This window comes from Meriones unguiculatus, chromosome 3 (assembly GCF_030254825.1).
Source record: "Meriones unguiculatus strain TT.TT164.6M chromosome 3, Bangor_MerUng_6.1, whole genome shotgun sequence".
NCBI classification, from domain to species: Eukaryota; Metazoa; Chordata; class Mammalia; order Rodentia; family Muridae; genus Meriones; species Meriones unguiculatus.
This window is the reverse complement of record NC_083351.1, coordinates 28,963,705-28,975,963: the sequence shown is the minus strand read 5'-3', so window position 1 is coordinate 28,975,963 and position 12,259 is coordinate 28,963,705. Positions and strand designations below refer to the sequence as shown.

General features: G+C 45.5%; 1 protein-coding gene across 9 annotated transcripts in view; it reads left to right on the top strand.

Annotated features, from left to right (window-relative positions):
- Window positions 1–12,186, top strand: part of Scmh1 (Scm polycomb group protein homolog 1) — a 130,750-nt gene extending 118,564 nt beyond the window's left edge. For all 9 annotated transcript variants that reach the window (XM_060379684.1, XM_060379681.1, XM_060379676.1 and 6 more), the window contains 4 exons: window positions 4,069–4,263; window positions 6,757–6,822; window positions 10,096–10,238; window positions 11,111–12,186. In XM_060379684.1, the coding sequence (XP_060235667.1) occupies window positions 4,069–4,263; window positions 6,757–6,822; window positions 10,096–10,238; window positions 11,111–11,236 (530 nt within the window). In that variant the 3' untranslated portion in view covers window positions 11,237–12,186. The remainder of the gene's footprint in view (window positions 1–4,068; window positions 4,264–6,756; window positions 6,823–10,095; window positions 10,239–11,110) is intronic.
- The last annotated feature ends 73 nt before the right edge of the window (window positions 12,187–12,259 follow it).

Genomic DNA, 12,259 nt, shown 5'->3' with positions numbered 1-12,259 from the left:
TTGTCTGCTCTTCCTGGCTTCTGTTTGCTTCTCAGAAGAGTTTTAACTGTGCCCAGACAAGCCAGGGCCTTGTCTGGACTTCTGACTCCTTACTCTGTAGCTTGTCTTCCCTGTCTGCTGCTGTCTGACTGATCCTTTGCTCTGCCTCTGATACCTCAGCAGCACCTTTATTTTTCGGATTTCTTATCCACCTTCTACAGAGAGCTCCATCAGTACCCATAGCTTTCTTTTGATTTTCCTTTGAATCTGTTTTTTGCCATTCCTGTCCATCTGCCTAGTGACACATTTCTACTGATGTGGCAACCATGGGTCCCATCTGTGTTGCCTGGATTGTTTACTGGAGCCCTTTCCCCTCTCCCCCATCCTGCCTTGCCACCCCATTGCCCTATTGCTATGGACTTGTCTTAGCTGACCATGTACTTACAATGCAACACAGCCATCAAAAGTTCATATCCAGAGCCAGGCTGTGGTGGCGCACGCTGTTAATCCCAGCACTTGGAGGCTGAGGTAGGTGGATCTCTGTGAGTTCAAGGCCAGTCTGATCTATAGAGGGAGTTACAGGACAGCCATGGCTACACAGAGAAACCCTGTCTCAAAAAAAAAAAAAAAAGTGCATATCCTTTTAAACTTCCTTACCTAACTTAAGACGTAATTTTTTTCACTGCTCTATTTTGGAAACTTTCAAACCTACAGAAAAATTGCAACAATAACAACAAAAGTAAAATGAGTCTTTCACTAAGAGTCACTTTTAACTTTTTTCAGTATTTGTTCAGTCTCTCTATTCACACATATATTTGTATCTAAATATTTAATATGTATATGTGTATGGCTTTTGTTTATTAACACAAGAGTTAACCGCAAGTGAAATTTTTGTTTGGTTTGGTTTTTCCAGACAGGATGTTTCTTTGTGTAGCCCTCGCCGTCTTATAACTAGCTCTATAGACCAAGCTGGCCTCGAACTTGCAGAGATCTTCCTACCCATGCCTTCCAAGTGCCACCAAGGCCCAGCTAACAGGTGAAATATTTTTTTATATATCTCTTTTAAAGAGCACAGAACATAGATACATACCTGTAATCCCAGACCTCAAGAATTTTAGGCAAGAGGTTCACAAGTTAAAGGGTAGCCTGGGCTACACAGTGAAACCCTATGTCAGATGAAGAGGGAAGATGAAGAAAAGAGAATGAGAGACAAGAAGGGTGGAAGGGCAAAAGGAAGGACATTATTTTTATGTTCAAGAAACTTAATGTAAATAAAACACTTCTGGGCTAATATACCATCCAGATCAGAATTTCCCCATTTGTTTCAATAATGTCTTTTGTAGCTGATTTTTGTTTTGTTTTTCTCTAATTTAGGATCCAGTAAGAGATCATTTGGTGTCTTTCACTGTCCTATCTCTTACGCTTCCTTTATCTACAGGACTTCTCTTTCTGTCTTCTCTGACTACATTGGTATTTTACAAAACCCACTCCAAGTGTTTTTGCTTTAGGTCATCAAACATTTATTAAACCCTCACTCTTTGCCAGATTCTATGCTGGATTTTAGGAGATGGTTAAGACAGACTGAACCCCTGCAGTCTAGACGTTAAGAGGGAAGAGGCACGTGGTTAAGTGCATAGAGCAGAGGTGCCCTAGCCCAGCCACTTACGATAAGCAAAGAAGAAAGTGAAAGCAAGTGGCTAAGCAGACTCCTGGGCTAGGCAGCTGAGGCCCTCCTCCAGAACTTCTTGTCTTTGAGTCAGCCTTGTGGAAGCTAAAGTAAGGAACTCCTTTGGACCCCCTAAAAATTGGTACTATGAGGAAGGAAATCTTTTAATTCAGCTAGTTGCTATGGATATTAACATTTGCTATTTTGAAATCTGTCTGGCATTAACCTCTAGATGTGCTGTTTTGAGATTGTCTGGCTGTTCCTGCCAGTGGAAGCACTGCCTTTGTTCCAAGACTCAAGGACTTGAGTTCTTTCCCGGCATGATTATTCATCCACCACCATGCCCTTTCTGGGAGTCAACTCGATTATCTATCCAGATAGAGCTGGAAAGTTTCCAACCATCCAGCATCAATGTAAATTAACTTTTCTGTTGTGACTCTAGAGAAATTAGGGTGTGCTGCTGCTCTACTGGATGTCAGTGGGCAGAGGTGAGGCCCTTCCTCTGTGCACATACCATCAATAAGAGGCAGCTCTTCTCCAGATCTTACTGCAAAAAGTTGCCCTACTAGTATTCTCTGAGGAGGGTAGCCAGCAAGGAAGTGAGGAAGGAGGAAAGGCATATGGCGAAAAGCCACAGGTAACAAATACTCCCAGGGAAGCCTGGAAGGCAGGACGGTCTCAAGAGTTGTTCTTAGAGTACAGAGAATAGAACATGGGGAAGGATTTGGAAGAAGACAAATTTTAACTTAAAAAAAAAAAAATGAGAATTTTAACTCTCAACAATAACATGATTGCCAAAAATCCCTCAAGAAAACAACCATCATTGGGGTCTTTATCAAACAGAGGTCAGACAAACACCAAACCTAGAGAACATTGTACTCAACATGGCTTGCTCAGCCTGCTTTCTTATAGAACCCAAGACCACCAGCCCAGGGATGGCACCACCCACAATGGGCCAGGCCCACCCTCATTAGTCACTAGGAAACCACTTTACAACTGGATCTTATGGAGGTATTTTCAATTGAGATTCCCTCTTCTCAGCAAACTCTAGCTTGCTGTTCTTGGGGGTCATCCTGTGGTACTAGAATCTCCAAAATGCTGTGGTCTTCTGCTGCAAGTGGGCTGTGCTTTCACCAATATCCTCTCCTAGACTCTCTTCCTAGTGTCAAGCCTCAATTTTCTGCATGACCCCTCACTCACACTGATCTGGGCCCTCTCCCATCAATTAAGGAAATGCCTTACAGCCAGATCTCAAGGAGGCATTTTCTCAAGTGAGGTTCCATCCTTTCAGATAATTCTAGCTTGTGTCAGGTTGGCATAAGACTAGCCAATACACCATCCAATGCCTTAGGTTAGGTCTCAGCTTTAGATTACATGACATGGTGACTGGGTTCTGCTACCGGATACTGGCCATAGAGACAAACTAGCATGAGATTCCCTTCCTAAAAGCTTTCAGGTGTTCACAGCCCCTTTGGCAGGCTTCCTGGGGTATGGGTAGATTTCTTCAGGGTTTCCTACGATGTAGTGAGAAGCATTCTGCTGAGTGACAGAGTCAAGTTCTTCCCCTGATCCTAGTCCCAGTGCCTGAGCTTCCCCCAGCCTCCTTGGAATGTTTCTGTAGAACAAGGTCAACACAGGTGACTAGAGACATTGAAGAAACAGGTCCTCTGCAGACAGGCCTATAACCAGGTGTCGTGGAGTATTTCTGAGATGTCCTGCTGATAGACCAGCATCTGCTTCTAAAGAATCCTCATGTGAGGCCTGGGAGATGACTCAGGAATTAAAAGCACTAACTCTGAAATTGTGAGGACTTTCTTTGAATCCTTGGGACCCACATAAAAACTAGGCATGACTGTCTGTGCCTGTAACTCCATACTGGGGGTCAGAGACAGGCAGATTATGGGATCTCACTAGCCATCCAGCCTAGACAAAACAGTGGAACTTCAGGCTCAGTGACAGACCCTGCCTCAAGGGAATTAGGCAGGAAATGGCAGAGGAAGATGCCCAGTATCCTCTGGCCTCCACATGCATGTACATGGGCACACACATACAGAGTCCTCTGAGCATGCAAATCCTTTCCCACGACCCTCACCCTCTTTCTAGCACCTTATGACTAAGGAATTGTCTCCCACCTAAAGTAGCTCTAGTTTTTGTTTGCTTGTTTAAGTTGTCCTTATCCAGAAAAGACCTTCAAAATATGCCAGGCCAAGAGTAACAATCTAGAGAAACCAGAATCCAGAGAGGAATCCAAGTCCCGAGCTCCTAGTGGAGCCAGGAGCCATGGTTGATACACAGGCATTCTGTCCTTGTAGAGCTTTATGTCTTGCTGCCTCTTGTTCCGCTCAGGAAGATACCTGGAGCCAGCACTCTGCCAGTCCTTCCAAGCCAGTCCTTACTTTAGCCCTAGTTTTATTATTTTCCAGGTGAAGCCTTTGTCCTGGGGAATAGCCTGGCCCGGTCCTTGGAGACACACTCAGACTTGATGGACTCTGCCTTGAAGCCTGCCAACATTGTCAGCACCTCCCAGAATCTTCGAACTCCTGGGTATCGACCCTTGCTTCCCTCCTGTGGCCTCCCATTGAGCACTGCCTCCGCTGTGCGTAGGCTCTGCTCCAGGGGTAAGCTGGTCAGGACTCCTTGCCCTTTCTCCGTCCCTTGCTCCTGGGCTCAAAAAGAATATCAGGAAACTAGTGTTGCTGCCCTGCTACATGGTGATGGGACTGGGGCTGTGCTCGCTACTCTGCCTTGTCCAACCATCTGGGATGTAATTCGTATTCTGGGCATGGTTTGGAGAAAACAAAAACATAAAAGGGATGGGGAAGGGGTGTTCTTCTAGCCTTTAACCATTTATTTGAATCCCATCTGTATTTGTATAGTTTGCAAACTACTTTTTTTAAATGCCTTATGCAGGAGATACACTTTTAAAAGTAATTATAAAGCAATAACGATGCATAATTGGTAGTATAAAATTGCAGGAAGGGGCACCTAATCCAAGCTATGCCTTCAAGGCTGTCTTCCTTGTCTGAAACAAGATGAATGGCTGTGTTCCAGCTGAGGAAGAGGAAAAAAGGATGGGGTAAAGATAGAGAGTAGAATGTATAGAACCAGGACTGTATGTATTTCATTATTGCAGAAACATAATGTAAAAGGTCAGGGCTTATATTATTGAAAACTTCGAAACTAAAGAGTCTGGAGCTGATCATGCCCAGCAGAGTTAGGCTACCAGTGGTATCCAACAGAAGCAAGGCATAAACAGAACTCTGTTTGAGTACCACAGAGTGCTGGATTGAACTAACTTGAGTGACAAGACTAGAAAGAATGGGCCACACCAGAAGTGAGAAAGGCCTGAAAATTAGGACAGTGTTAGATATGAAAGTTCTCACTAGGTTAACTTAGAAAAAATTGAAGATAGTGAGGAAGTGGAGACTCTTCCAGGTTTAGATACCTAAATGCAGCTGGTTGAATAGTATGCCATTCACTACGAAAGACCCAGAAATGGAAGGGAGGAAATGCTGTGAATCACATTGGAGATAGATACACAACAGACAGCAGCTACTGCACGTCACATTCACAGGAAAAGTGCAGAGCTGAAACTTTATAGTGAATGAGTTGCCAGAAATAAAGGTGGGGTCAAAAGAGCAGCTTACCAAAAATGGATGCCTGGTAGAAAGAGCTTCAAAGGTGGGAGCAGGAACAGAGGCGTACACAGAAGGAGGGCACTCAAGAGTGAGGAGAAAGAGAAGTTAGTTGGATGGTGGCTGGACACTCCCAAGAGTGTTTAAGTGGCACCTTGCCTGAGGAATACCTGCAGGACTCCATAATTGGTATGTAGTTGGTGATCTTATCAACAAACATAGGAAGGGTAGATTCCCATGGGTTGAGGAAATGTTAAGGTGAGAATTTGATCAAAATAAAGGCAAATTATAATAGAGTCTGTGAGTCAAAAGAAGTTCTTATCAAGTGGAGCACTTGGGCATGATTGTCAAAAGACAACTTGAACTTCTGAGAAGTTAAGAATATAGCAGAGAAGAAAGGAATAATGAGAAGTAGTAGGAGTCCCAGAGCACAGGCAGACAAATGAGCAGATACACCTTCTCTGGCCTGGGAAGAAGACTGCCGTCGGTGAACAGAGAAAGGACTGAGTAGGAAAGACCTTAGGAGTGGTGAAAGGTTAGACCAGTCATACAGAAGCTAATGGATCAAGAAAAGAATGTCTGCAAGAAACCTCAGGGGGCAGCTGTGGGTGGAGACTAGTTTGCAAGAGCTATGGTTTTCTTTTTGTTTCTTAGAGTCTTCTTTATAATGTGAGACAAGATGGTTTGGGAATCAAGGCTTTGTGGTGGACTGGTAAAACAAGAACCAGGAGGGAGGACAGCACAGAAAGCAATCAGTGGAGCTGGGAGGGAAGAGCAGTGAGGGTCATTGGCAGCTGAGCATTTTAACAGAATAGCTCTAGGGGATAAGTTTCAAGACAGCTGGAAAGATAAGCACAGAGAAGGGCATACTTAAAATTCTGAAGCAGCTTGTTCCAAATGCTGATAAGTACCAGACAGTGGCCTTAGCAGTCACCATCTGGACTAGAGAAGAGGTGAAAGTCACTGGAAGTTTGACACTGGTAACAGCAAGAACTATAACAGAGTGATCTAAGAACCAAAAGGAGTCTTCATTTTAATAAGTGAACACAACACAGAGATCTACTGGTAAGTAATTGCGGTCAGAAAGAGCAGGTGGCTGGATATAGGCTTAGCCTCTATGTGAGGTTCATAGGAGGATGATCTAGAAACACCATCAGGAAGCTGGGAGAATACTGTCCTCAAACCCTAGCCTCTGCAGCCCAGGGTATGTGAAGTCTATAGAATAAAAAGATTCTAGCAACAAGAAGTGCAAGATGACTTTGTAAGAGAGCGTTTGAGAAGACTGAGACAGAGGAAGAATCCTGTGTTAGACCTCAGCACTATGAGGGGGCAAACAAAGTAGAAAGAATGGTCAGGTAGAGATGGTAGCTGAGACATGGCTCCCTTAATTCCCTTGCCTTTAGACTAGGTCTCCTGTATGTAAAGTGTTCCTCATGAAGAACGGAAATTCTCATATCAACCTGGTTCTTTCCACAGGAGTATTCAAAGGAACAAATGAAAGAAGGGATATGGAATCATTTTGGAAACTAAGTCATTCCCCAGGTATGTGGAGAGTTCCTGTGATGTTCATCTCCATCATAGCAAGGTCTGGTTCTGGAAGGGATACACTGTGATAGGCTGCCTCTTCTACTTAACCCAGATGGCACTGTGGTAGCAGAGCTCCCCTCTTTAAGCACATCATGAGTCTTTGTGTCAGTCATACTCAAAACTCTTTTGTCAATGAAGAACCTCTAAGGCTAGAGGATTCTATCTGATGAGCTCTAGACTGCTTGTTTCAACAGAGAGAGAGAGAGAGAGAGAGAGAGAGAGAGAGAGAGAGATAAGAATTTGAGTCTATCCCCTTTCTTACTTTGTTAACCTAGAATATCAGATCCAAGTATGCAAGCCTGGCCCGTTGTAGATGCTCTCTACAGTCAGAGTGATATAGTCTGCCTTCCCTGAGTGTGGGAGTGACGGCTCTGAGGTCTGCTCTGTACAGAAAAAGGAACAGGAGAAGTCAATAAGGCACCAGCTCGTCTCTTTCCTAGCTGGGTAGTCTTACCTAGTCAATTCTTCACCTCCTAGGCCTGTTTCCTCCTTTCTATGCTGAAGATGGCCTTCAAGGGCTATTTCTGAGGTCACAGGAACTGAGAATGGTAGGTTTTCTAACTTCTAGGCTACTGTGCTTAGACCCAGTTGCCTTCCTGATTACCTCTGCAGTGCATTTTGTGTTTGTCTGTTGCCTACACTATTACCAAGACTCTCCATGCCCTATTCTCACCAGACTGTGTAAATGCAACTTCTAGATTAGTGCATCACTCATCTGCTCAGACAGACCTACCTAAGAAAAGTCAGTAGTTGTCAGTGATACACAAGGTTCTCTATTATCTTCACCACCCTGCCCACTTCCCCTCTGCAAGCAGATGTGCCTCAGGTATCATCTCACACTGTCCTCCCTCATTCCCTTCCCTTCCTGCTAACCTTAAACTGTTCTGCTGCTTCAGGTCTTTGCTGAGATGTCATTTCATGAATGTCTCTCTGACCATCGCATAAATTAAAGCTTCTGCCGCCTGCCCTTGTTGAGTTTATAAATCCATAATAGTATTCACTATGTGAATTGTTAGCCCATTTTCACTGCTACAACAAAATACTATAATGTAGATTGCTTACAAACAACAGAAACTTATTTCTCCTAGTCCTAAAAGCTGGAAAGCCAAGATCAAGGTGTTGGCATATCTGTTTGATGAGGACCATCCAGCCTTACTTAACCTAAAGACTGGGGTGGGGGTTCCCCATTCAGACCTCCTTTATAAAAAGAGCACTGATCTTTTTATTAAACTTGGGCTCTGCCCAAACTCCTAATACCGTCTCTTTTTGAGGGTTAGGAATGTCAACATAAGAATTTGGGGGAACACAATGCAGTTGACTTTGTATGTGTGTTCCTGGCATATGTATATGTGTATAAACATGTGTATTTATGTGTGAATACACACACACACGTCCTAGCTCCTCATTAAAGGCATTAGCTAGATGGTCCAAAAGGGCACACTAACACATATACAATGAGACACACACACCAGCCACATCTTTCTCCAGAGTATCTGCAGCTGGTTTCACTTTGGCATCACCAAGGACTTTTAGTTAGGGGGAAATGAGTAGCTCACAAAGCCCTGTCTTCCTTCTTAGCACCTAAAACCCCTCAGGGTGTCTGTGCCTCTAATCATCTGCTTGCTTAGCACTTTTGCCCTTGTCTGCTCAGTACCTGACCAAGAGCTGGAAAGATTTGCTGAAGCTCTGCTAATCTTAAACAAAAAAGAAAGGTCAGACGGGTCAAGCTAGCATGCTTTCAGCCCCAAGGCCCAGAATGAAGGGAAGCAGGAGGAGATTCTAGCCTCTACAGAAGATAGGTAAAGAATACCATTTTTTGCTTATATGCCTTAGCTCTACTACCAGGTAGATATGTGACAGGGTATCTGTAGGTGCTGAAGATTACACAGGTGTGCAAGGTAAAGCCCCTGCCGACAACAAAGCCATGGTCTGGTAGGGGAAACAGAAAAATACACATGTGATGGCATGATCATTAATTCACTGAACTCATTGTCAGGCATCACTGAGGCAGACCAGTTACTCCTTCATGTGTCAGGAACGGGACAAGAACCATGGTACCACTTACATTCAATAATGGGGGACATAGGTAACACACACCAGATAAATGAGTGCATGAAAGTATAGTGGTATGATATGTGCCCAGGGTAAATAAACTGAGTGATGACATCAGAGAAGGTTGACAACTGAGAAAGATACAAATGTGGAAGAGTCAGATTAGAAAAGAACATTCTAGACAAGTCAGAAGTTAAGAGCTTGAGGTGTTCCAGAGCGGGTAAGTAAGGGCAGGAAACCAGAATGGAGTGTGACATGAAGCTGGGCAGGACGACTGAGAACCTCCTCACTCCACTCCATCAACGCTGTGAGGACTCAGATGCCATTTCCTGGACAGTGGGAGGTATGGCAGTGAGTCAGAAGGAATCGATGAGATCCCATTACTGCTTTGTAAAGGTTCTCAGTCACTTTAGAGAGCACAGATCACTGCAGTCATGGGATGGAGCAACTGTATGCAGAACAGGTTGTAACTAGTACAGGAGATGCTTTGAGGGTCCATTTCTTTCAGCATTGAAACAGGTCTGGTTCTGGGACCAAGACCTCCTTAAATAAGCTGAAGTTTGCCTGAAGAGACAGAGACTGAAGGAAGAAGACACCCAGGCAAAGGGAATATATGAGCAAGAAAATCTGCAACAGTGGATGACCAAAATAATCAGATCCCAAATCACATAGGGAAAGTAGAAGAGCTGTGTTTCAACCACAATTGAGATAAAAGCTGTAAACAGGGCCTTAACACTGAGAACCTCTCCCTTCCCCCCCTCTTTCTCTCTCTCTCTCTCTCTCTCTTTCTCTCTCTCTCTCTCTCTCTCTCTCTAGCATATGAGACTGTGGAGAAGCTTAGTTTCACTCAAATACCATTATTTCTCTAGCTCCAAGTCAAGGCAAAAGTAAACATCTACTCCCTCCTGCCCAGCCAAACCCAAGTAGTCTCCTTACACTGATACCTGACTCGGGTTCAGTGTGAATCACTGCCCCTCTGTGAAACCTCCAAAAGCTCAATGAATGAAGTTGTGACTTCTCTTTATGGAAAAATTCTTCCCGGGCAACTTCTAGTCATCTCCTATCACTTGAATGTTGCTATGGGCATCACTTCTGAGGCCATGGAGTGTATCAGATCAGTGGGGAGGGACCAGCAGTCATTTTGTGCATTATGGTAGGTGCCCTCCTATCCTTCAGGGTCGGATCGATATCTGGAAAGCCGAGATCCCCCTCGCCTGAGTGGCCGGGACCCCTCCTCATGGACAGTGGAGGATGTGATGCAGTTTATCCGGGAAGCCGATCCTCAGCTCGGATCCCATGCTGACCTCTTCCGAAAACATGTAGGTATCTTTGTCTGACCTCCTGTGTGTGCTGCAACCTAGAGATCCTAGAAGGCATGACTGTCTGATCTGTGTCCATTGAATATAATGTAAGTGATGCCATCTTAAGTAGACCCCACTGGGCACTGTTTACATTATTCTTAGCATAGGCTCTCACTGGGCCACATTCCTACTGGCTTTGTGGCCTGGGGCTCAGATCCCAAGGGTGCTTTACCCTGTCTGTCTTGGTGTGAGACTCAGGGATTGCAGACCAAGTTAAACAATCTATGTAAGTGGCCCCTGCCGCCTTCACTGGTCCTCTTCCGCTGCTGACCTGAGAGCCTAGTGCCCCCTTCAGGACACCATTTGGTTGTATGGCCAGGCATTGCCCTTGCCTTCCACCTCTGACTACATCCCAACTGTAGGGCTCAAACCCATTTTCCTAACATTGCTGCTGCTTGATGACATTCTTCCAGTGGTCACAGAGATAAAATTTGTCCCGTCACTGACCATGGAAATCTTTTAGGTAGGTGGGTTTGCAAGGGCTCCAGAGCAGGCCTAAAGGTTACCACACACCCCCCTCCCCCAAGAGACTCTGGGCTCAGTGCATTTCGAGGGTCAGTGTCTACACAGCCTGTACAGGTCTACTGACTGCAAGGCTTCTCAGATGCTTAGGGCAGGAAAACAGCACAGAAGAGCCAAGGTGGAAGGAGCCTGTTCTTTAGTACCTTCCTGGGGAGAAATGCTGAGTGCCAGGGAGGGGAACAGGCAATCTTCAGGATCCCAGCAACCTGACTGTACTGTGTGTCTAACACTGTTCTGGGTGGTCTTTGATTGGCACCTGAGGTGTCAGACCAACCAGACATCTGATAGTGGCTCCTCCCCACCCCCAGGAGATCGATGGCAAGGCCTTGCTCCTTCTGCGCAGTGACATGATGATGAAGTACATGGGCCTGAAGCTGGGGCCTGCCCTCAAGCTCTCCTTTCACATTGACCGGCTGAAGCAGGGCAAGTTCTGAACAGGAGACATTCTCCTCGAAGCCACCAGTCAGCGCCCAGGCACCTTAGTAGGGCTCTGGGTGACCTCAGGATTCTAGGAGGCTGCAGAACCACACTGCTACCCCTCCTGCCATGGTGTGTCCTTCCATGAAGGACTGAGGAGGGAAGAATGTGGGCCCAGGGCTGGTGCTGCTCTTTCCCTAGCCTGCTGTGGCTCCAGGCCCCTTCTATTTATTTCTCAAGGCTAGCCAGTGTCTCGCCAGAAGTTTAGGCTGAGCACCTTGTAAGAGATGGAGGAAGAAGCCAACCCTAAGGCTTTGAAAGGCCCTGGCACCCAGGCCCCTTACTATCTTCTGAGCTTGGTATAGTGTCCCATGGTACCCAGTTCATGCCTTCTCACCAGATCCCCAGACTCTGAACTTATGGTGCAGACCTTTTTAAAAAAAAAAAAAAAAAAAAAAAATTCCTTTCTTACTGCTAATTTATTGCTTCTGGCACTTGGACTTAGCTTTTCTTGCACCAGACATTTTTAGGAAGAGGGAGACCACCCTCTGTGGTCCAGAAAGGCCCTCTCCAGAGAAGTGTGGCCCTATTTCAGAGGACACACCCCTAGGGCACTTTCTCTCTGGAATGGACAGAACTATATGGCTCACTGAGCATGAAAAGTGAGGGTCCCTCTTCCCACACTGGGCCCTTTGTAGTCCCAATCTCCATCTCTGATGGAGCTTTCTCCCTCTCCTGCTCCCATCACAGCTCCCTGCCCTGGTCAGAATTGCTGCAAAAGATGGGGCCTAATGCCTTTAGGCCACGGGGCCCCGATGGTGGGAGGGAGGACCTCAAGGCTGGAGGGGGTTTGCCTTCTGCCAGCTCCTGTGCTTCCTCCTAAGCAAGTCAGCAGCACTGCTGCCCCCACTGCCATCTTAACTATTTTATGTCAGTTTGTTTATAAATAAAAACCAGTACAAATGCCCGTGTCTTTTTAACCGGTTGACTTCCAAATCACTCAGCAAACAGGTTACCCCTTCACCTAGTCTTGGTTTTCA